Here is a 27458-nt window from a genome sequence, read left to right as displayed (position 1 = left end):
ACAGCTCCTCAATCAAATATTGTATATTAACATTCCACTAAAGAAAAAAAATCATGAAAAAAAAAAAATTTGACCTTCGTAAACTGAAACGAGATCTACCACGAACGGAAAAAAAAAATGAAAATATTTTCGAAGTATTGTTTATTTACAAAATTCTCATTTCTTCTTGAGACATTAGCGAAAATAGTTAAATAGTGAATTAAATGTAGCAATTTAAATCATCACTGGAACTGCCCTTGGCTTGTATTTTTAATTCAATGACTGAAAAATACAGGAAATAAAGGACAAAATTGAAATATAGGGCATATCGTCGTCAAGATCACGAAAGGGCGTAACTGAAAAAAAAAAAATGCATTTTTGAGATAAGTCCATTGGAGCATGGGCAACGGTGCTATCTTGTTGCTTTCAAATCGGCATGGCTCAATTCCTATTAGTGTCGAAATTATAAGTAAAAAAACAGAAAGACGTACCTCATAAAGAAGTCAGCTTTCAGATCACAAAAAGGCGTAAATTAAGTTACGCCTATTTGTGATCGTGATTTTTTCCCCCAAGACATTGAGAGTTGATTTACGCCTACCGGATTTTTTTATTTTATTTTCCCATCAATAAAGAGTTTTAAGTTTGTTTGTGCCGGTATCAGGACAAAGAAAGGCTTGCTTATTCAACAATAGACTTTTTCTGTGTGCGCGCATCTTGGTTCAAACCACGTCACAAGTAATTGAGGAGTTTGATGCAATAAGGGCGTAAGTCTGAAACATGCAGTTGGAGAAAAACGATGCTGAAAATTTAAGTAGTGTTTTTTTTCTTACATAAAACAATGTAATATGCAACATTTTATTTCGATATTGAATTGAAATGTTACCAGAGGCTAAACAAGCATAGCAAAAGCCACAAATGCGTTTGATGCAAAACGGGCGTAAACTCGCTTACACCCTTATTACGTCAAACTTCTCAAGTGTTCGAAACTTTGAGCGCTAAGTTGTTGGCATTCCTCTTTCAAAATTGCCGCGATTATTCCAATGTTGGTAGTTGATTTTGTTCCGTTCGTTGAAGTGTTAAGATGGATGTTCTAGTACAAAGGAATGACGGATCAAAAAATGTCATTCATTCTTCACAACTACGATGTGTGGACAAATAAAACTAGTTTCACAACTGGATCATTAGTGAAAATGGGGTATGACAGAAAATGGTATTATGGATATGTGTTGAACACTGCTACTGCCACAAATTCTTTGCAATAGTCATGTGAGTTAGGATCCCAAGATAGTTCAAGTTCGTGGTCATCTGCAGATGATCTTTCATTGATTCCAAGTAAAGCTCTCTAGTGTAATGATGCTGTGCCTTCTGTCTCCACACACACACACACACACACACACACACACACACATATATATATATATATATATATATATATATATATATATATAAAAGTGAAGAAAGCTCAACGGAATGTTCAAAACTCTGTATGTTATCTGCTCTTTCACATCTGAGTCTCAGTTAGCTGCCACTTCAAGGAGTTATCGTAACCTTAGAAATACAACACCAAAACTCTACAGAGAAGGAATAGGAAGCGATGAATATAGCTGGTGTGAAACTGGTGGTGTTGAAGATGAAGATCCATCTTACATGGGAACTTGTAATGCGAAAATGTGCGATGAAGATGCTGTACGCACCTGCAAGCAGTGTTAAAAACATTTGCTGCCTACACCTGCAGAGAAACTGTACTTTCTCTTTAATTAATCACCTATGAAGCTCACAAAACTAATCCAAGGAAAACAAGGAAATATACCTAAGAAGAGCACAGAATCACTAGGATAAACTTTTTCTGAAATATCAGCTGTTAACATTTAGAACGAGTACTTCGTTGTAGGGGCACCCCGAGAAAAAATGTAGTTCATTCTTCAGAACTACGTTGTGTGGACTAAAAACTAGTTTGAGAACTGAACAAGAAGATAGTAAATAAGGAATTAATTGCTAAGCAATTCCGTTTAACTGGGAAACCATACATAAAGTTAATACAATGAATTTAGTGCCGCAGAGTTGGTATTCGATGCATTGGAACATTTTATCAGAGAGGTGGAAGATGTTCTGCTTTCAGTAATGACGAAACGGAGGAAATACATGATTTTAGGATCTGAGGAATCTCCGACTTCAAAGGGAATGCATCACTAGACATGCTTTTTCTTCTAATCACAAACAGAAGACAGCAAAACATGGAACATAATGGTAAATGGAAAAGTAATCGCTTTTATTTTCGTTTTGTGTAGTGATGAGCAAACGCAAGACCAAGACCAAGACCAAGACCCTGGTGGTCTTGGTCTTGCACATCCAGTCTTGGTCTTGGTCTCGCACTGGAACCTTTGGTCTTGGTCTTGCAAGTCTTGCTTTTAAGAAATCTTATGCTTCTCATACGTAAATTTTACTCTAGATAAATTCTACAATGCGCCAATAGTAAAGAAAATACAATGTATGTTTCTAAATGAAATATAGTTTACCTTCGTGTAAGTGATGATGATAGTATACAACATAGGTGATAACCTTCGGTTTTTTTTTTTTTTCAATGGGTCCCCAGGCTTCACTACTTATAAGATAAATTACAACGTTTGGTAATCCTTTTATATATATTTTTTAACAGATTCAATACTCTGCTGGTTCCCAAATTGGGGAAACGCATGAAAGAAAATCAAGACGGCACAGATTACTGAAATACCATAAATTGCTAAATTATTTTTACATTCTAAAGGCGTCAGATTTTTTTTTTTTTTTTTTTAATTTTCAACTAAGATTAGCTAATCTTTGTATTGAACAAACTTCCAATTAAATATTGAGATTTTATTTTACTGATTCCAATATGTACTCTATGGAATAGAAACATGGACATTACGCAAAAGCGATAGAAAAAAATATTGAAGGCTTTCGATAAAAGGAGAGGATTAGCTGGGTTGAACGGAAAACGAATGAGAAGGTGTTAGAAATAGTAGTAGTAGGGGAAAAAAGAAGAATTTTAGATGTAATTAAGAGGCGGAAAAGGAACAGATTCGGACATTGGCTGAGGAGGAAATTTATTATGAGGGACATGCTAGAGAATATGGTGGAAGGAAAGAGAAAGAGGAGGCAAAGGAGACTGTAGTTGTTGGAATGTATTAAAACAGAAAATTGCTACGTCAAGACGAAGAGACTAGCTGAGGACCACCGTATATCGAAGCTTCTGAGTTGCAACAAGTGACCTGCCAATAATGGCAGAATAGCTATGATGACGATATGTTAGCAATATTGGCCTAAAAAGAGAGAGAAAAATTAAAATAATAACGATTATAATCAAACCTCTTAATATTTTAGTATAACTTGAGTAAAAACTGTACACGACTCAACTGTCCATGTCTTTTGTGTAAACTCAACTTATACAAATACTTTTGACATATATTAGCAATACAAAAACACAACATCAAACTCCAAGTTATTTCAAATAACTGTACAAAATCACTCTCACTTATGAATATGGATTGTTGTATAATGTTATATCGCTCAATGCTCGTGTGCCATATACCTGAGGAGGCTAAAAGTTATATTGATAAACAATTATTCAAGGTATAAGTACCCGCCTATGAAATCAAACTTGCGGTCACATACACGTTTTTGCGTGTCATGAAAATGTTATTTCGATATTAATTTTTTGAGCACACATTAAAAATTTCTAACGGATGCTTGATTCTTGGAGCCAAGGCCATACCCATGTAGTCGGCACCTATGGTGTACGGAATTACCGATGTTCAATACTACATTTCTCTTTAGTTTTAGAAGAACACCACTAATATGTTTTGAAATGATGTAATATCTAGTTTTACGTGCCATGATTATGCATCGAGGCTGAGAGAGATGATGATGATGAGAAATGAATGAAATGGTCGAATGAAGAAAGTAGGAGGAAACTGGAAAACCCCGAGAAAACCTACGCGCACGATCTCTATCTACCAAAAAAAATCTCATATGGTGCAAGGTGAGATCTAACCAGGAACCCCAGCACCAAAGGTGAACGTTCTACCACTCAACCGGTACTTGTACAAGAGTCTTGGTCTTGGTCTTGCATGCAAGACTGTTCAAAAACTGCAAGGCCAAGACTCTTGCGCTCATCACTAGTTTTATGAACGAATGCAGTGGATAAAATAAAAACTCAATTGTCCCTGGAATATTTATCTATGCATTGCAAAACTTCACCAATGTGGAGGAAATTACTCTTCATTTTTTGAGGGACAGAACGAGGGAGATTCAGCACACAACGCTATTTCAACGACTATTAAAAAATCGGGCGATCTCTTTCTACCTTCACAGCTTGTCCCTATCTTCAGACTGTCTAGAGTAAACAGCCAAACAATGTTAAATCTCTAGAGTATAATGATTTCATGGACTTCAAGCGCTTGTCCAAAGACATGTGAATTCTAAAGAGTAGGAAGGACGACGAACAAAGAAACTAAAATGGCGGAATCGCATTTTCGTAAGGGGGAACCTGACAGAATCTTTTTCAAAAACAGTCTAATGCAGGAGTCTTACAGAACGCATACTTTGAAACACAGACAGGTTTCAGGTCAAGGCAGTAGCATCAATCTTCAACATCTTAATAATGAAGCTCCGAAGACAAAAGATGCAAAATACCAAGACTTACTCTCACTGTGTTCGGATTCAATGCCTATTATCACGTAATCAGAATTTGTAGCATTTTACCTGTTTCTTCATCATTAGAAAATTAGTTGGATATATTATTGAGGTTTTTATATCATTTATAAATTATAATATATTGAGATACTTCCTTTTGTAAGATCAGAGTATAACTGTTTTTATTTGCATAAGTAAAGTATATAGCTAAAACAAATTCTTTCTGTGTTAAATGTTTGTACTAAAAAGTATTATCAAAATTGTACTTTTGAGTTTCTATTTTGTGAAATTATAGATTATAGCAATAATAATAATAATAATAATAATAATAATAATAATAATAATAAATATGAAACTTGGTGGTGGAAAAACACCGTATACCGTACGTGTGGCTTTTCCCGGGGTACTACCTTTCCTCCCACTGTGTTCATGCCACCAACCATCTCATTATCTATCTAGCCTGGCAGAAGTTTCTAATGGCTTTAAAAGATTAAATTCTAAATTCAAAAAATCTGAAATAAAAGTTGGCGTTAATTTCTGTAAGCAAAGTTAGATAATTACATCAATATTTGTGTATTCTTCATTATCTTATGCTACATAAATCACACAAAATTAGGTGTATACTGTCTCTTAATTAAATGTATTCTATGGAAACTCTGTGCATTACTTAGGCGTAACTTGATAATACGTGAACTGAGTTCGGATTACAAAAGGGCGTATCTCAAATAACCGCCATTTTTTTCACAAGCGGCATAATTATAAGCACAACATATATTGCAATACTTAGAGGATCACTTCTTAAGTCTCCAAGCCAATTTTGGACGAAAAAAGTGTGATAAGCAATTAATGAGAAACTTTTGAATCACCGCAAAAACTTTCTCGTGCTCTACTGAAAAAGTGCTAAAACTGAGTTACGCCCTTTCGTGATTTTGACGACGATATATACGACAAATATACACAAATTTCCAAATATAGGAAAAAATAGGAAAATAGGACAGCTGGGAGGCTTGAATATAACAAAACCTCTCCACCAGAAAGAAAAAAAAAACTGATTGTACAGTTAGAAATGCCCACAGGGTTTTATCCTAACAGGGGAAGGGAAGGAAAAGACGGACAGGTAATTTTGGGTAATATGGGCAGTAAAAGAGAAGTGTTAAAATTTCTCACAGATATTAAAATATAATAGGAATGTAGACTGATACGTTGTGTTCACTCTTATAGAGGTTGCTTTCAAAAATATTTGAATAGTTGTCGACAAAATTAAAAACACTAACCTTACTGCAATTGTCCATATTTAACAAAATGTATGTGTAATATGGGCAGGCATTATGGATAAAATGAGCAGGTGCCTCTCATTGGTACTTAAATTATCCATGAGAAACTAAGAGCAAAATATAATAATGGATGAAATGGTACTATATACTGAACAAATTTAAGCCGTACAATAACACTACAAAACACATGAAAGCGTTGAAAAGAAAATATACAATGTGCACTGTAATACTGTTAGCTACTTGGAAACTACAATGTTAGACACCGAAACCTAATGTGATAAATTTAAATGTATATCATAGATAAAAGTTAAATATAGTTTTCGCTCATATGTTTCAGTTTAGTTCTAACGTAAACGTCACTTGCTATTCCAATATGGTTAGAAAGGCAGAGTGCGGAACCCGTTAACTGCCTTTGTCATATTTGCCGATTTTCATCACGCTTATAATAAAATATGGCAAAACCAAAGTTTAGTTAAAGGTAACAATTGTGATCATGGATTTAAATACTTGGCACAAATTGGTAATGTATATTCTTCCAGTGCTCTTAAGAGAGATTTGTCAGTTGGTTGTAGCCAATTATTTGAAGTCAGACAGAAGTGTATTTTGAAGTAAAATATAATTTTTGCGCTTACAATAGTTCTCAAAACATTTTCTTTCAAGATGAAAAAGGTATGTATAATCTCCATTGATTTTTACATCAGACTAACTTTACTGCTTTTACGATAATAACAATGATCTATATTTTTAAAATTCGAAGTAGTAAATCCTGAATTATCAACATTATATGACAGTATTTTCATCAATAGTGATTTGAATAAGATTTCTTAATATTCCTTACTTTGAGCAAAAAGTGACTTACAAACAATTGTGACATTTTGTCTCGGATTCGAATATCTTTCAGCAGAAGCTTTGGTGTTGAAAAGGAATGGTAAACTCCAAATAACCAATTAATTTAGTGTAACGAACGGCTCCGGGTTGCGATCCCATAGTAGGAGAATTACCTCGGATAAAAATTTAAGAATTCTCTGGTTCCACTTCAAGCATTAGATCCTCATACAAATTCGGCAACAAGAATAGTGTTGAACTCCGAGTAATCAATCAGTCAAAATACATGTAATAGATTAACAATTCATAATTTCTCTTTAAATCAAAAATCTACAAAGCTCTTGTAAATTATTTCACTGTAAACAAATGCAAAAGTTAAGAGATACGAGAAATAATACACATAGTGAAAGACAGAAGTTCGATATTATTTCCCAACTTGATTACAGCAATTTTCAGATAAAGCATAGTAGTTAAAGTGAACGGAGATGTTACAGTTCTGCCAACATTTTCTTCCGCATAGCTCCCTTTCACACACTGCTACATTAAACACAAACACACAACATGGAAAGCCCACAATTAAATTGCGCGTCACAGACAGCCTGAACATGGAAACACGCTAATGCATTTTCCCCTCAACATTCTGTTTCTACTAACAACCAAATTCGTGATCTTCAACAGAGGCTACGAAACCTCAGAACACCATCATCGTAACGGTACTGGGTATTCAATTACTCTACTTGCTAATTATTTCTTGAAGCTGATTACATGAGCAATGCAACTATTTATTATTGAAATCACAAACATATACACAAGTTAAATCTAGGGTAGGTTCTTTGATGTTGAAATGTTTCGTATTAGTCACATAAACAGTTGAAAGTATATGAAATACTTTCGCTCATGAGAACTATTTTGAACGTTGTAATATGAGGTTCCTAAGAACTCATGTGTTAGTTCACAAATAACTTCCAATTTTTTCATAATTATGAAAATGTTGTTAAATCTAAGAATATAAAGATATAACGTCTGCTATCTCGTACCTAGGGATATCGTCATGTAATATTATTTTTTAATAATTTCGAAATACATAAGCAGTCTTAAATGGATATTGGGTTCTAGTTCCTGCATCAGAAACATACTACTTCAATACGAATCAAGAACAAAATCCAATGATGTTAAGAAATCCTAAATCTAATAGACACATTAAATTGTGGCAAAAGTCATTAATGTTCCTGAACTCTTAAAGCGATTAATTGTCAATTTCAGTAGTCCTTTGCTTTCACGAAAATAATGGACTAAATTTTCCAACTTTTGACTTCCCTTAAATGTGTTTACATCTAGCTTCTCAGAACAGTTTTGTCTTAGGCAATCTCACGTCATAAACAGATATAAGCTTTCAACACGCACGCAAGCTGACGTCATGCAGTCAGTCACAACTTGATTAAAGAGTTCCCTTGCTACGAGAAGAGCAAATTCTCAGTTTTGTTTGTTTGTTTCAAACACTGCAAAGAAACACTAAGATTAAAACTTTCCATTTGGCTTCTAAAACTGGACCTATCTTGTGTATTGTTTATACGCCAACATTTTTCAGTCATGTACGCAATTACACATTATCATACTGAAATATTTGTAAGCACATTTTCATTTCTTAGAAAATACAACTGCATTATTAACATATACATTACTACTGTAGCGTAAGTAATTACACATCTCGAGGACAACACTATTTTGTGGAAACATCAAACGAGTGCAAACGAGGGCCGATAAGTATGACGAAGCAGATAGTATTAGCATGCACTACGAGTGGTAGGTGCGAGAACCTAACGCAGTGTAACTCAGGTCACATAAGTGGTTATTGGGAGTTTGATAGAAGTGAGAGCACTATAAGTGCTGTGTGTATATCAGTACCGTTAGACCTAACAAACCGTTAATCACTATCAATAGGATTATAGCGCGGAATTCCCATCTATTTGGTGAGCACAAATTCCCTGGTCTACATTACATATAATGTAAACTAGTTAGTTTTGTTTCACGGCTGAAACAACGGCAGACTTCCAAAATATGCGAATTCAATACTTAAAGCACTACATCTATAACTACTGGCTACAACAGAGGAATAAGACTAAAAATAGAACCTGTTCCTCGGACGCTCAATTTATGTTTAAAAAAGCCATTATTCGCTCTGTCTTATTTTTATTTTATGGAGATTAATATTGAAACCGCAAGTGCTAATTGATGTCTGCCACTTCCGGTTGCAATAGAAAAATAAAACAGAAGATGAGACATTCTTGCGGATTAAATCCATATATTAAAAAAACTGCGTATCGCTATCTATATCCGTTTTATCCATTACCATTATACGATCAGTGCTATAACCGAAAAATTGTAGACTTTCACCACTTCCGGCTTGAACAGATAGATATAAGTAGAGACAAAACTCATTCTAGAGACGTTGAATCCATATTAGAAACCGCTCTACGATATCTCTTACCGTTTTTGTAGCGTTCTCTTACCGGTCTTGTCTCATGTTGGCAGCCCTAGCGTCCCTCTAATTGCCCAATGAACTATACCTCGTTGGAAAGCTTATGGAACAACTATTCCAACATGGTAATTTCTGTGCCCCCTGTTCCAAACGTGTGGAAGAAGAAGTAAAAAGATAGAAGAAAAATACATGTTTTTTACGTTTCTGGGATTCTGTCAACACTGATCATTGTCCTACGCAAGAAGAAAAGTGCTCACATGTAGAACAGACATTTAGTGCAATCATATATAAAAAATGAAGGGTATAGTTCAATAGCAAAGGCGAAAAAAATCGTAATTTCGTAATTACGTGTCACCCTCTATATATTTTTCGATGGATTATGCTCGCCTCCGGCTTGGCAGCCCTAGCGACGCCCCTACCCAGGGACATGAACGATACCTCGTTGGAAAGTTTATGGAACAACGATTCCAACGAGGTAACTTTTGTGCAATCCTGTTCCAAATGTAAGATACACAACAGTGTTGCCAGGGTCCCGAGAAAGTCAAAAAACATGTCTCTTCTTTTCGTTTTTTGATTTTCATCATCATCATCTTCTACGGGTTTGCCACGGGAGAAGCAGAAAAGTTACCTCAATGGTATATGTGTTCAATACGCTTTCCAACAAAATATAATTCATGTTTTTGATACAATTAGGGGCGTCGCTAGGTTTGCCAACATGACTTTAGACCAGAGTCCAATAGCAAAAAATACAGGGTGACTATCGGAGGTATGAGGTTCCGATATCTCCCTTGGTATAGGGCCTACGCCCTTTCTTCTTTTATATGATTGCACCCAATGTTTGGGCTATATGTCAGAATTTTTCTTCGGTGTACGACGGCGAACAGGGTCGCTAGAGTCTCAGAAAGGTAATAAATGAATAAATAAAAACATTTTCATTCTTTTCTTCTTCTTCTTCTTCTTCTTCTTACAATTAGTAGAGCTACTATGGCTGTCAACGTGAAGGTCTTCGATTTATTTATTTATTTTGTTATTTATATAGCTTGTACATAACTACATTGACTCCTGTTCTGCAAAGTTGTTCATGGACAGAATTTCGATTACTTTACGACTAATTTTCACGACATAAAATCACTTGATAAAAGGCTAAATTAGTTATTCTAGTCTTACACTTCCTTCTTAAATCTAATCCTGAATATTTGCACGAGGGTACCACCTTCTGCTGCTCACTCAACCGAGGACGTTGTTCTAGCAATGTGGATGATGAAGTTCATATTCACCAAAATCAATAATTAAAGCAAATGGAACGAAAATTCTATTTAAGCCTAGCCACTACTTGAAAGAATTTTGAGTAGTTCACGTCACTTCTCAGAGGGCAAAGTAACGGAAGTGAATTGTTCGAACAGCTAATCAAAGAACTAAAAGCCGACACGAAAGTCAATGGTTTATAATGCGAAAAGTAAATCTCATTAACAATGTTTTGTTCTTGGTATCGCTGTAAAAGAACAAAAAAGGAACGAAGATTGATTATCGAAAACTGTATTAATTCATGCAACGCCTATATAAATGTTCGTTTTATAAATACATTTCCAACATGCTGAAAAGACAGTACAGACCTTCAATTGCAAAGATAGAAAAGTAATACAACAACAAATCGTCGGCGGCAATTCAAAACCTGCTATGTGCATTTTGCAGGAGAAGCGAAAAACAGTATCCTGGTTAGCTTTTTGGCTTTATAAAAGTGATGTTATAAGTAATATTTGATGCTGCACGTAACTGGTACCTTCTCAAGTTACTTGAGAAGGTACCAGTTACGTGCAGCATCAAATATTACTTATAACATCACTTTTATAAAGCCAAAAAGCTAACCAGGATACTGTTTTTCGCTTCTCCTGCAAAATGCACATAGCAGGTTTTGAATTGCCGCCGACGAAATAAATCTCCTCAAGCATCACTCAATTTAACCTCAAATTCATTGCTTTGCTACGAAAATCTCATATAAAGATAATCTAATAATCTTTCTATATAAATGAACTTGAATAGATGGTATGAAAGACTAAACGTTTTGCAGTGTTTTCACTAAATTTAAATTTCGCGAATTAATAACTATATTTAATCTATGGGGACTGAAATTACTTTGAGTCAATGATATTTTTACATACTTTCCCGACATGATACCAGAATGGTTCATAGAATACAGCCATGACTAATTCTTTATTTTTGCAGAAGAATATTCAACGAAGGATTATGAAGTATAAATAATAGGGAAGAAAGGTGTTATGTTTTTAAACCTAAATACGTATATATACATACACTTCTGAAAAAGCTTTGAAGCAAGTAATTATAGGCAAATAAGAAAACGCAGGCCTACGTTCAGTTTTCGAACACGTTAAATCTGTTCCAAGTCTTTACTACAGAGCCATTAGAAATGGATAGTGTAAACCTAAAGTATCTTATTTTCTACTGGGATGACTGGAAAAGCCAAATTTTTAAGTTTCATAATAGTGTTTGTACTTGACGTCAAAACAGCTAAAGCCCGTAGTTGTGCAAACAGTTAACAATATAAGTGGAGACTACGAAGGTAAACTGTGCGAATTGTATAATGGAATTTGTACGAACAGTATCCAGCGTGAAATGCTGTTATTATGCGCTACTTGTCCTTGAATTCTTACGGGCCCTTTGCGCGCCAAAAGCTGCAACGTTTTCAAACTCAATGCGAGTTTACGATTCCTTTCATGATTGCCGCTGCTGTAGATTTGGAGGTGTATTTTGAAAACTTGCTCCAGTTCTAGAAAACGCTCACCGAATAATAATAATAATAATAACGCATAAACATTATCAAACCGGGAAAAGCTAGGATCCGTTTATATAAGACCAACACGTTCCCATAAATTATACTTTGATTTGTTTGGGTCTGAACACAATGAATTCCGAACAACACCGACATTTTGGGAGGTGATTCCTGATACCAAGATAAGACAAAAAGTATAGACCAAACTGAGTGCATAAATGCTTCCTTTCGGAGTTGTAGGCTGCTGAAAACATGGAAAATGAATTTTAAAGGTCCATAACTCTAAAACTATGGGACCTACCGTAGTCGAGTCAAGACTTCACTGAGAAACTAATATGTGCACTATCCAAAAACACATGTTTCAGAATCTTAAGGTCCTCACGCAGCAATTTTTATAGAGGGAGTTTCAGTAGGGGTATATACATAGGTAATTTGAAGTACTCCCCAACTACCTCTACAAAAATTGTTGCCGAAGTACCACAGGAATCTGAAACTGGGATATTTCGATAGGGTACATACTAGTTCCTAAGTGAAGTCTTGACCTAACTACGGTAGGTACTATAGTTTTGGATCTATGGACCTTTTAATTTCATTTTTTCATGTTTTCGGCAGCCCATAACTCCGAAAGGAAGCATTTGTGCACCCAAATTGGTCTATATTTTTATCTTATCATCGTGTCAGGAATCACTTCCCAAACGTTGTCGGTGTTATTTTGAAACACCCTGTATATAAATTATTTAATGACTAAATTCTGGGATAAGAGTGAATGCTTTAGGAGATGCTTCATTTTACGCATCATACATTAAACGAATAAACATAATCACAAAGCATTCTGGTCCATCTAACGATACCGATATCGCCATCCAGTCTGCGCTGATACACCCGTTCCGGACTCAGGTAAGTATAACAAAAGCTGAGTTTTAAAAAAAAGTGAATTCGTTTTAGTAAGTTAGGTATTGATATAAATGAATTATGACTTTTTAAAAGAGCAAATATATTTTTCCGCTGTTCATAAAAAAAAATATATATATATATATATATCGCACACACTGATAGAAAACCAAGTTAATATCTTACGCGATGATAAAAATAAAAGTTTTTTTTTTTTTTTAAAAAAAAGAGTAAATATATTGTACCGTCGTTCATAAAATATGAATATTGTAGGGGCAGGAGCCGGTGTGGAAGAGAAAATCGGGATTATCTGCATCAGCTACTGGCGGGGCCCGGGCAACACTAGGATCCCCACTTATGCTTCCACTGATCTGTATATATATATATATATATGTACAGGTGCATATCCAAGGGGAGGGCTATAGGGGCTATAGCAAATCCCTTGATGCTCAGGTACGCTGGATAAAATGGGCTAACTATGGTTTAGCCCCTCCCTTGATCATATCCTGGATCCTCGGCTATTATATATGAGTGGGGGGTACAATAACCAGTTTTTCGGTTTTTAAGAAAACCGTAACCGGGTTTTGAAAATGTTCAAAAAATGGGTTTTTCGCCGAAACTGGTATTGGTTTTCTCCAAAACCAGTTCGGTTTTTCATCGAATCCGGTTTCGGTTTTTCTCCAGAACTGGTTTTATTTCTGACCAGAATAATGTTTCGTTCTCCGGAAACCGATTCCGTTTATACAGAAATAGTTTTGTGTGTTCAGTGAAAAACCGAACCTGTTTTTGGAGAAAACTGAAACCGGTTTCGGTGAAAAACCGAACCGGTTTTGGAATGAACTGAAAACTGTTTCGGCGAAAAACCGAACCGGTTTTTGGAAAAAACCGAAACGGCTTCGGTAAAAAAAACGAAATGTCGTTTTTTCGAATTTTAGTTTTTCTAGAAACCGGTTATGTGTTATATATGGATCTCGTTTATACTACCCTGCAGTCATCAGCACCATTTCCAAAATCTTGCTACAAGTAGGCTATATGATTGCAGACTGAGTAATATATCTCCGATCGGACGGTAATTGAACTATATATGAGAACAGAAAGAACTCACCTTGGGACCCAAACGGGACTATGATTCTCTTCTGGAGCATTTTCCGCAGGAGGCGACTTGATTGGCAGCGTTTTGGTCCTCTGAAGCGTCAGCCGAATGTCCTTGATAGCCGCCTCTACTGACTCCGGTGGTTCACTACGATGTGGTTGAGGTGCAGGCGGAGGAGGAGTTTCTTGTGGTCCCACTGGAAATAAAAAACGCATAATTTCAGAATTTAAAAATAACTGTCTCCAAAATACACTTCAATCGTAAAACGTACAATTCAATTTTCAGTAATTTATTGAATTTAGGTAATTTAGAATATCGAAACGTTGTATTATTAATTATTACCCATTGTTTCATGCATGATCGCCCATTCTGGTGAAGAAATCTCTGTAATTTCACAGAATTCCTAGTTAACGATTATATCGCAATTTTTACACAATGTTAACGGAATGCTTAAATGAAGCAGTTATCACATTATGATTTATAATTGAACACATTATAATTAGTAATTAGTAACTTAACAATCGTCGGTAGAACTGGAGAAAAATGATACTTCGCTAATTACACGATGAAAAACGAAAAATGCAGTTATCATAAACTAAAAATTTAATACGTGTAAGTCACTAAGTAGCCTAATAACAGTAGGTTTCACTGTCTTTGAATTTCATTTGCCAATTTTGTAAGTACACAATTTTTCTAAGTATCTTCCGATCGCCCCCCCCCCTAAAGAAAAGGCACGGGCAACTGTACTAAACTTTCTCACTCCAAGTCCTTAAATTAAACCATGTTATGCTAGAGTTACAAGTATTAATGCAGCTTTAAAAAATCGCCCCCAAAATCCCTTGTGATTATTTTCACAGATGTGATTTACGCAACATTTTGATTATCAATAAAATATTAAGGAAAGTGGCTGAATAGTTTCTGAGAAAAATGTCTGAAAAGAAACTCTCTTTCAAGAGCAAAATACTCTTTGAAGATTTTTCATAAGAAATGACTTATGTATTTAGTGTTATTACTTAAACAGTTATTTCTTAAGTATGAACAAAATCGCCTCCTGAGTTATTTTTGAGAACATAGTTCGAAAATACTCTCCCTTAAAAGTAAAGTACTTGTGGAAGTATTCCTTAGTGTATTTTTTTTTGGGGGGGGGATGTCGGGTTATAACTCTAGACTGCGCGGGAGAAACAGTATAAGTCAAAAACATAGGTTTTCAGGAGGCGATTATTTTGTTGTACCAAGCAGAAGTATGAATCGCTTATACTGACAGTACCAAGGCGCGATTATTCAACTCACGTTTAGAACTGAGTTATATCAAAGTTAACCGGACGTAAAGCATGACACATAGATCTCCAATTTTGACTTATCTTCTTTTGGCTAATTTCTGATTTATAATATTTCTCATGCGCAGTCTAGAATTGAAAAATGAAATGAACAAAGTCGCCTCAATCGTTTTCGAGAAAATCGAAACAAATTCACTCAGAAGAACAAACTACTTCCCGTAGATTTTCCCAGAAAAACAACATATCTTAATATAACTACGTTACCAAACTGATAACGTATACTATATAACCTTACTAAAATATTGATTATATGAAATATAAACAAAATCGTTAAATTCGATTTCCAGAAAGTCGCATTTCTTTTATTTTCATCCTTCAGTAAACCACACTAATTTTGGGAGTAGAAGAATATACGATCCGCCCGCTAGAAAATCATATAAAAACTTAAAGATTATATCTTTAAATTACAATTAAAGAAGGTAAATAAGTTTAAATTAATATTAATCTTAAATTAATAAAAATGGTTGAATGTTATGGACATGGATAGCTTTTATTTTATTTTATTTTTATTTATTTATTATTTATTTTTAGGCACATTGACAATGAGCATTCTCTGAGAAGGTCGCACATGAAGGTTTTGAATATAGACCTAATTCTTGTGGTTATTTTACATTTATTTGTTGCATAGTTACATCAATGTTTACATGAAAATGTACAACATATTAGAAAGAACAGTAAGATAATTACTTTTTCGGAACTGCGGTTTTCGTATATTTCATATTCCTAATATAATTTAGCATTTTTCACAACATGCCTAGAAGGCAGCGTAGTATGTATGGTGGCATAACTTCTAACCGAATGAACATACTTTACATTTGAACGAATGGATATTCAAAAATAATTTATTCGGTATGTAGGGGCCCAAACGTGTAAATCCGCTGAAATTTCGAACTGCATTTATTCCAATCACCATAATTCTTTCCTATCGTCGCTAGAAAGTAAAACAAATTATATTGAAATGCCACATGATGGTAATTAACGCGTTTCTTACAAGTATCGTTCTGAGAGAGAGAGAAAAGGAAATTGAATATTTTACCTTTGCACAAACTTGTTGTGGCTACTACAGTTAAATAGGTGAGGTGAGGTGATTTTAGTTTAGCGTCCCGTTCAGCAGCGAGGCTATATGAGACGTGGACCTACTGATTAACGTGGAATCCGAACCACATGAGCTCCCTCCGGGAATTGAACCCGGGTCTCCCACGCCAAAGGCGCGTACGCTAACCGCATAGCCACGAGGGAGCTCTACAGTTAAATAGGAAAGTAAGTAACAGCAGGTCAAATATTGGAACCTCAAACAGCGTACCGGTAATACGAGCCTAAATGATTTATGAGTTGAATTAAAAACAAACGCTACAGCAACAGGAAGAAAAACAATTCAATCATTCAATAGGAATAAGTCTAAATTAGCGGACGCTATAACAATGGTTTAACAAATATAAGAATAGCATTGAACCTTCCAAAACGCACCAGGCACCACGTACCAAAGGCCCACAAGTTAAAGACAGCGAGGAACTCGAGGCAGTTATTGAAGTCGATAATAACTAAACTGTAAGGCATTGAGAGCAAGACTCAAATGCAGGTATTATACAGTAATTCACCAAACATCACTTGCTTCGGAAACGGTATAGAGTTAGACAATGGGTCCCACATAAGTGGAATACAGCTCAGAAAGTGACATGACAAATGTATGTGTTTGTTGTCTCGTAAGGGAAAGAATCATTTTCTGGACAGCCTGTTGTGTAACAAGTATTTCTTTTATCGTCACTCTATGCCGCTGTCGTCATTAGCTGGCATTGCTCGAACAAATTTCCACACTCCTAAACCCACACTGCATCAACGGAACGTTGCTTTGTGTTTCTAAACTGATCGGGATATCGTGCATAGAAAAATCCTGTTACCCGACCAGATAGGCTTATTGTTGCAACTATGTATTAACAACACTTCGAACACGTGAATGAAATACTGAAAATTGCGCAGTCAGATTGAGAATCGCAAATGTGCTGTTCTGCTTCAGATTAACAAGAAACCATGTGTTGCTAGGTTATCCAAATTCGTTGGGAAACGCTAGTATATTCCCCATATTACCAAGACACTACATTGCTGGATTATATTGTTCGGTTCGTGGATGAGTTCCGAACCCTCGACATCGTGGGCCGCACATTGTGTGACTTCTTTTGTTTACACACTGCTAAGGTCTAACACCAAGCATAATCAGTCCGAGAGGGGGGAGGGATGCACGAAATTAGAACTCAATAACTGTAATATTATGTTTATTAATATAAATTTTTTGGGTAAGGGGGAAGAAAGTTTGCTTCTGGCCAAAAACAACTCAATGATTCTTGCAGTGCTGATTACACGACTCAATATTGCGTCCATACAAGATTTTAATGACACTTCGTATGCTGTTTTCTTCAAATTTAGAAAATAAGTTTATTGTTTGGAGTTGAAATTTGTCATAAACAAGGAAGTAAAATCAATCCAATGTTGGATATTTGCGCCCTACATATTGTAATAAGAAAACTTTCAATAATAACTCCCGTAAAAATGGTTCGATTTTGATGCAATATGATATATTTTATCTACGGGTTTTAAAAAATCTCGATTGCTTCGCGGTAAGTTAGTCAGTGATGAGGAAGATAAAACATGATACGAAAATAATTTTCTACGATAACTACTGTAAAAAGCATTCAATTCTGTTGAAATATGACATACAGTTTCTTTTAGGTTTCCCGGTTACTCACGGAGCTTCCTTGTGGCTACGTTTGTGTATCGGTCCTTAGCGCGTGAAACGAGGATTTAACTTACACTGGGAGTCCATACGGTTCGGATCCTACGTTATGCCGTAAGCTTATGTAGTCGCTAAAAGGGACGCTAAACTCTAATCGACCAACCAACCCGATATTCACACTACTTTGAGTTGAAATTCATCGACAATAAGGAAGCGAATTTACCATTTTAAATTATATACATGATTCATGATTAATTCCTTGCATATTTTTCGATCTTTGTGAAACATAGAGTGTGTTTTAAGATTTATTCTTATTGCTTGGTATTAAAATTAGTTACGCAAATTTACCTAATTTCAGAAGAAAATGTTTAATGATGACTTTCCTAAAAATTATCAGATTTTCATGAAACATTTCGCATGTTTTCTTCAAATTAAAAAATTTCTTTCCATGGCTGGGCTTCGAATGCCAGTATTGAAAATTTGCAAATTAAATAATAAGAAGTCTACAGCAGGTCAATCCAGTCCAGTTTCTACAGCCCACAGCACCACTAGTTATTAACTACTTGTAGATCATACAAAGCCTCATAGCTAGAAAGCTCGATTTCAACACGTAGAAACAAGCAATTCTACCAGAGTAACTGGACTTATTCTTTAGTTTGCATGCAGAATGTTCTGATTTGAGTTCGTAAAGAAAAATCATTCGCAATTATGTGTTCTCTATGGTGCACTTTCATATGACTGTTCAACAACCGACTCCCTTCTGACTGTGTGTACCTCATCCTGTTCGCTGGACGTGTACGGAGTTTGTGATGCGATACGCGTGAACTTAGTCATTCTATGTGTTGTGAGCCGAGTTTCCCCACCAACATCAAAGCGGACATTCCAATTGCACTAACCTAAAATAATAATTAGTCATCGGACCACAGTACTTTCTTCTAATCAGCATTGATCTATGCTTTCACTATATTCTCACTATGCATTTGAGGCGGTAAGCACGGGCTTCGAAATCGCAACTCAATTGCGAATGTTACGATTAGCTAGCTCTCGTCTAACTGTATAGGTAATTAATTCTAGATGCGATTGTATCTTGTAGCCAGTCGTGCTGCATTGGCTTTACAATCTTCTGTGAGAAACCTTTACAATATTCGGCTTACCTTCACACTTACGCTTGGGCTTCGCGCACTATTGCTATTCTCTGATGATGTCTTAACATGAGTTGTGTGTGATAGACAGTCATTTGGACACTGTTACTCGATACACCTAACACACCACGGCAGTCTTGGATACACCTGCTCCGACTAACCGCGCATCCACATTTTGATCTTTTGAAAATCAAAGAGGTGCGGCCTAATGCATAAACGAATCCGCATTACGCCGTCTTCAATAGTACTCCCTATCACCCAACTTAGCATCAGCACAAGACAGTCACAGTGTACGAATGTTTAGTGTTAATAACATTCAAATAATACGTGTTGGTCGAATTACGATTTATTGTACCTTGCAGCACGGAGACTATATGAGACGTGGACCTATTAACGTGAAATCCGAACTGCATTAGCTTCAGCCAGGAATCGAACTCAAACTTCCAACGCCAAAGACACATTTGCCTCCCGATTGGATAACCTAAAACCTTTTATGGTTATAAGCTTTCTACTAGAAATACATAAACACAAAATTAAACATACTAACAACAACTGAAATTTCAAAATTAATAATAAATAAATATAATCGACTAGAAATGAACACAATTTAATATTTCAGAAAAAAATCGAAAATAGTCGTTAAATTACTCAAAAGAACCTATACTGCAGTTTAATTATTGAAAGAAGAGTACTTTTATGATCTTATGACACTAACAATTCTTTATTATTATTATTATTATTATTAATAATAATAATAATAATAATAATAATAATAATAATAATAATAATAATAATAATAATAAAGATAGGAAGTGAAACATTTTACTTTATACAGATTCTCAAAACAATTTTTTATTAACCCTTTACAAGCGGAATTACAGAATTTCTATTTAATATGAAAATAGTGTATCATTTTTTAAAATGATATTTTTCATTATATGGTGAAGAGTATATTTTAAAGAGAAAAGTAGATAGATGTAAATATGTTGTAGCCTACTTTAAAAGATCTCGTCGTTTATTTACTGTTGTCACGTCCCTCTGTTAGCTCTTTGAGTTTCTTTTCTAATTTACGTTATTACGTAGCAAAGAGGATGATGCAAAGTACAATCGTGGCTTCAATTTGGTGCATTGTTGGTTGCACAGACCATCACCAAAATTAACTCACAATATAAGCCGTTTCCCACCATATTATCTTGGCTCCAAGAGACAGCCTTACAGGACCACGCCCCTAGCTTCATCCTCCACAGTTACTTGTTTATAGCCTACTGGTTATTCAGTATTCCCTAACGCCGAACTATTTCCAACAATGGAATATAGGTATATAGAAAATTATTTGAAAAGTATCATCCTGTAGTGAAAACGATGGATACTACATGAAATATTCGAATGCATCTGAGCAGGAAATATTCGTGTACGAGGGATCAAAGAAACAACACAAGTATAGGTAAGGTCTGGGAAGACTCTTACATATTTCTATGTTTTCCAATAGTTTCTGCATTGAAATTACTTTATTTTCTTCAAATTTGGATATTTGTACCATTTATAACATCTATTTAACATTATTAGACATTTCTAATACTAACAAATATTTAACGCAACATTCACTATACATCATCCTCTAATAATTGCATGTACGAATGCTGTATTTTCTGACCCAAAATAACGTCCTGTGGTTAAATGAAGAGATACATAGACCAGTACATCCGCCACTACCAACAACACAGAGTAAAATGAAAAGACACGAGTGCATAATATCTTACCTCCACGGAAGTACATGCACGTCTATGCAAATCTTTACTGGGGTCTTACAGATCTCATGTATACTGTCTAGGGTTAACACCAGCACATATATTTGTTATTCGGTCGAGAAGCGTTAATATGCATTTAATTATGCACTTAATTCAGAAGAAAGCTTCCATTTCCTTATCATCGAAGTAACTTATATTCGTACAAAATGAGATCCATCGAAATTGTTAAATTCAACCCTAAAGGCTCATTCTCCCTGCAGAGACCCACTACTTCATAATATTATATCACAGTCTGAGATACGTAGGTATATCGTTTGAAGTTTATTCCTCTTCTCTTTCTACATATAGAAATATCAATTTCTTTGAAACTGAGCATTCATTTGCTCAGAAAGGTTTCTTTAAAGAATCTTAATAGTTGCATTCTTATAAGAACTCATCTTCCTTCCGCTACTGATTCAGAGCTAATATTCTTTTAAATGCTGCTATGGTCGATTTTCTTTTGACAGAAATTTATAAATGTGAAGTTTCATACAAGTTAATTCCCATGGACAGAATCTTAAGAACAAACTAGGTAGAATACATGAAAACGCGAAAAAGAAAATGCAACTGTGATTGGGAGGGAAAGAGCTGTTTCACCAACAAAAATTTGAAGAAAAGAAAGCAGAACAAATATTTATAGCTTATTAGTAACATTCTGAAATTTGAAGAGAAAGTGAAGAATGCGGGGATGGAGCACTGTAGATCTAGTGTACGAGACGGAAATCACGAAAAAACCGACAAAAAATGGTTACAGGTCTTTGAAATACGGTATGGAGAAGCATGGAAAAATTAGCGAGGTAAAAGAGTAAAAAAAGTTACTAATAATAAGAAGAAAAAACAACATTGAAGAAAACTAAAGAGGAAAAGAAAATGATCAGGACCCGGCTAAAAATATTCAAAGGGATGTGACAAAAGATGCGACACAAGGAAAACGAAGAAGGGAAGAAAACATCTACAATTATTGGATGATATTACAGTAATAACCCTAAGTCAAGACATAACTGCCAATCTAGTGACTTGCTAGTGATGGTAGGTTATTATTACTATTATTACTAGCTGAACCTGCGCTCTCTACACAGCGCATCATTCACATATGAGCATGAATCTCCATGTCACTCCTCACAACATATGTGCATGTCACTTCACAGACACAAGTGAAAGACGTCTTGATAAATATCGGCAAGGGGTACCATGTTTTCGGAGATTTTTGCGATTATTTTTTCAATATCTCGCACCGTTTGCAAGATCTGGTTGTAGTTTCTAATTCAAGTATGAACAGTGTTTCCTTTCTTCTTGCATGCAGTATGTAATAAGCAAATGCATTACATACACAATTAATTATAATATCAGTTATATATGGTGCTCATTGAGCAAAACACCTCAAACAATAAAAATTCATCTTGGACTGGAAAAATGGTTATACTTCGTTTTTCACTATCATTTGGCCATGAAACAAACCCCTGAGAGATATACAACCCATGTACACAACTATGTGGTGTTGGAATGTGTAACTCGTAGCTGCTTTACTTTTTTTAAATTTCAACACTTCCAGTATACCCTTAAAACTGTAATAAATAAATAAAAGCCACGTATTTTAAATATTCAACTAGAACTGGACAATCTACACAAAATTTGGAATCGACCAGTGAAAAGGGCACGTTTCTAACACTTCCGGTTTTCGAGATCTCATTGTCGAAAGGATTGGAGAAAATATATAAACCTAGATTTTAATATATAGACTAGCTGAACCGCGCTCTCTACACAGCGAATCATTCGCATATGAGCATGAATCTCCTTGCTATTCGTCACATCTGTACATGTCCCTTTACAGACACAAGTGAAAGATATCTTGATAACAATCGGCAAGAGATATCGTAAAGGGGAGATTTTTTCGAATACTTTTTCAATATCTCGTACCGTTTGTAAGATTTGAGCCTACTTCCGGTTGGAGTTTTTAATTCATGTATGATCAGTGTTTTCTTTCTTCTTGCATGTAGTATGTAATACGCGAATACATTACACAAACAATAAATTATAATGCCAGTGATATATGGTGTTCATTGGGCAAAACATCCCAAACAATAAAGATTTAACTTAGACTGGAGAAATGGTTATACTTAGTTTTTCTTTATAATGTGACCTTGGAACAAACGCCCGAGGGATATGCAACCCCTTGTATACAATCACGTGGTGTTGAAATGTATAATGCGTAGGATATGATGCGTTTTAACACTTCCAGTGTAACCATAAAAATGTAATAAAGAAATAATGGTCATGTTTTTTAAATATTCAGTTAGAACTGGACAATCTACGCAAAATTTACAATTGATCAGTGAATACGTCATCTTTCTAGAGCTTGTAGTTTCCGAGATCTCATTGTCGAAAGGATTGGCCACAAACATATAAACGTCCACAAACGTATAGTTTAAAAGAACTCCAACGATAGCACCACAATTGATTTGCATTGATTTTGGAGAAGGTTTATTAAAATACAAAGGCTTTGAACAATAATTTTAAAAGAAATAAACTTTATGAAAAATAATAAACTTTATGAAAAATATTTAAGTATTTTTTTAAAAGTACACATACTTTAAAATATTTGCCTTTGTTAAACTTGAAATCACAAATAACTGTAAATCGAAGGTTTGAAATCTAAGTTTATAGGTTGGAGCTCAGGCGCTTTTGTTGCTATTGTAGCATGTTAATAGACAGATTAGCTGAATCTGCGCTCTCTACACAGCGCATCATTCACAAGTGAAAGACATCTTGATTTTAAAAAAATCGGAAAGGAGTATTACAAAGGGGAGATTTTTCGATTACTTTTTTTCTCAATATCTTTCACCATTTGCAAAATTTAAGCCTACTTCCTGTTGGAGTTTCTAAGTCATGTATGACCAGTGTTTTCTTTCTTCTTGCCTGCAGTATGTAATAAGGAAATACGTTACATACACAATCAATTATGTCAGTTATATATAGTGTTCATTGGACAAAACACTCCAAACAAGAAAGATTCATCTTAGACTGGAGAAATGGTTATCCTTCCTTTTTCAGTATTATTTGGCCAGGAAACAAACGCCTGAGCCATATTCAACCCGTATATACAACAATGTGGTGTTGGAATGTATAATGCGTAGGTTATGATGCTTTACCTTTTTATTTTTTTTTTATTATTTCAACACTTTCAGTGTGCCTGTAAAACTGTAATAAAGAAATAATGGCCATGTTTTTTTTTTTAACAAAAAATACTCAATTAGAACTGGACAATCTATGCAAAATTTGCAATCGATCAGTGAAAACGTCATCCTTCTAGAGTCTGTAGTTTCCGAGATCTCATTGTCGAAAGGATTGGCCACAAACATATAGTTTAAAAGAACTCCAAAGATGGTAGCACAGTTCATTTACATTGATTTTGGAGAAGGCTTAGCAAAATACAAAGGCTTTGAACAATAGCTTTGAAACATAAAATTTATATAAAAAAGATATATATTTAAATAATAATTTATTTAAAGTGCATATACTTTAAAATATTGTCTTTGTTAAACGTGAAATCACAAATAACCGTAAGTCAAAGGTTTGAAATCCAAAGTTAGAGGTTGGAGTTCAGGCGTTTTTATACATAGTGAATCAAGGAGCCTAACCTCTCTTGTGCTAGTTAGTGTGCCCGCAAGGATCAAGTGCTGCAATACGCATTTATGAGCAATGCACACATATACGACTTAGAGGATTGACGGAAGTTTTCACTTTCGAAGGGCGACTTGCTTTTTGAACTTCATTTCATCATCTTGTTCATCTCTTTCATCTTCATTTGGGCTTCGGCCCTCGGCTATTTCATCACTTTGGCGGACTCAGGCAATACTAACGGACAATCGAATCTTGGTCCACATTTGGGTTTACCTTCTACAGTACCTTCAAATCCAAGCACTGCTTTTGCATAAACGGCACCCATTGCACCTTCTAACCTCACTCGGCACTTTTCTTGGGGAAGTCAACCATTACCGAGCACGTCTCGAGAGAGACATCCATCTAACGATTCCAAACAATCAGCAAAACGCATACGATCACGGTCACCGATAGCATGAATGGATATAGAAATTAGTCAACAATATAACAATGTTGTTAAAGGGCCTCAAGGTACTACTGTGACACAGTCACACTCTGATCCTGTTTATCATTTTATACTTACAGACTACGACACAAAATTTATTAATCCCAAAATGATCTTTCTACAAAACATGAAATACGTTCCACGGATACGAGATACTCTCGTCCAAATTGTTCCCACCAGAAACAATATATATTATATATATATATATATATATATATATATATATATATATATATATATATATATATGAGCTCTGAAAGATTACACCTTGCGACAGACATAGCTTCAACACATCCTTTATTTCAAATAAACAAGAAAAACTTTCAGTTTTACGTCCCAACTTTATACCGTCTAGGTTCAAGAAGGCAGTGATGAAGAGGATAAATAAAATGGTAAAATGAAGAAAGTAGAGAGAACTACAAGAAAACCCAAGCACACAGTGTTTACCTACCACAAAGCCCGCACCGGGATCGATCCAAGGACCTCATGCACCACAGATGAATTCTCTATCACAGCCTCCGCGGCCCCGACTTTATTCCAAAGATTTAAATGAAATGAAATTTTTGAGTTTTACGTTCCACGGTTATGCCGGCTAGGCTAAAGGAGACAATAATGATGGGGAATGAATGAAATGGTGGAACGAAGAAAGTGGGAGGAAACAGAACCCCACGGTGTTTGTTCACCACAAAGTTCACTTAGCGGGAGCAGGGTTTCAACCCGGAACCAGAGGTGAACGCTCTACCACTGAGCCACCGCGGCCCCTTCAAAGATTTAAAAGCAGAGATTTTTGCATTACGCAAATGCTCGATTATTCTGTTTTCGCTATCTTCCAAAGCTCATTTACATAGTCACAATCTTTGAATTTTCTTATGTTCCCTTATGAGCATACTTGCCTCGCGGGAGTAGGCTATCAGGTAAGTAGAGAATTTGTTTTGAAACACGACCTTCTAAAACAATCTTGTTGAATTAAGTAATATTTCAACAAAACATCTATAGTTAATACACCATAACAGTAAATTGAGTGATTGAACATTGAGACAGAACCACATCTAATGGGAAGAAAATCCTTCAAAGAAGTTAATGCTTTCGTTTAAACGTGTTCTCACAACCAGATAACTATACTACCTACATTACAATGACGAAACTAAATAACAGTCAACAAAATCCAACATCCAACAGTATAGCTTTTCTATCGAGTCCAGAAACCCTCATTCTTCGTTGAAGTGTCAGAGGAAATGGTGATTTTCACGACTCCATGTCACACAGAGATATTCAGTTTCATGAGAATGTGCCAAAAGAGAGCAACGACGGACGTTCAAAGAAAGTGTTGGGTTAATGACGGCTTTCGCATCTCACGCTTGACAGAGCCAACAGTCATTAAGCTATAACGAGAACCAAAGCAGACGACGAGGTCTCCACCGGAGAAACTTTTTCACGGTTGTATCTTTACATTGAAACACCCGCATTAAATATCTACACACAAAATGAGCGAGTATTTTTATCCTAAATTCTTCAAATCATGATTTCTTTGGAAATGTATTCTTTAACATTTTTACATTAAACGTATTGAAATATATTGCATTAATAGAAAACGGGCTACAAAATATAATTTATTAGCTCCTATTGGTGCATGAACAAAATTGACAATTATAAAATATACTATGAAAAAAAATAATAGTTTTGACTTTGTTTAAGCTTTGTAGAATTGCGTAGTTTGGGTAAAGAATAATCCGGCAGAACATAATCTACGAAATTGTATTCTACAGAACAGAAAATTAACATTATATGAATAATTATTTATTATTTATTATATTACAAAATCAAGAATTAGATGATCAGAATTACTTGCTTTATACCTTTCGTGTTAATCTTAACCACACGCATTATAACAGTCAATAAAAATTCAACTTGAGTTTCTCCATTCTGCCCTTGCATTTAAATACTGCAAACGAACAGTATATTATATTCTCTAAGTACAAAGAAACAGACTATCAAGAACATCATAAATTCTCTAAACTAACATCTATATATATAAAAGAGAACGCACAAATCCTTTGTTCCCTCATCACGCTAATACGGCTGAACCAATTTCTTTCATTTTTGGGGGGTTATTAGGATTTGGACCCTAGATGGTTTTTATCATATCACTTTAATTTTTAATTACCAGTGTCTTGAGATAATTGACCATTCAAGTGTCCATAACGTACAAATCCTTTGTTAGTTCATCATAGGTAAAAATAAACGTATTTATATGCAACCCGCATGACCGTGTCACTCGGCGGGTTAACATAAATGACAGGCGATATAATGTTAACATTTACTGCAATCTACTATGGTTTTTATCATATCACTTGAAAGC

The 27458-nt window shown here is 35.1% G+C and overlaps 1 protein-coding gene across 1 annotated transcript in view; it reads right to left on the bottom strand.

The window, feature by feature from the left end:
- Nucleotides 1–27458, bottom strand: part of LOC145679220 (protein lin-10-like) — a 492250-nt gene that overhangs the window by 312530 nt on the left and 152262 nt on the right. Inside the window, exon 3 of the mRNA XM_081749807.1 lies at nucleotides 14013–14196. Coding sequence (XP_081605933.1) covers nucleotides 14013–14196 — 184 coding nt within the window. The remainder of the gene's footprint in view (nucleotides 1–14012; nucleotides 14197–27458) is intronic.

The sequence above is a fragment of the Thermobia domestica genome, chromosome 2 (assembly GCF_964235325.1).
Source record: "Thermobia domestica chromosome 2, izTheDome1.hap1.1, whole genome shotgun sequence".
Classification (NCBI taxonomy): domain Eukaryota; kingdom Metazoa; phylum Arthropoda; class Insecta; order Zygentoma; family Lepismatidae; genus Thermobia; species Thermobia domestica.
The sequence above is the reverse complement of the archived record's forward strand: the minus strand, read 5'-3'. Positions and strand labels throughout refer to the sequence as shown.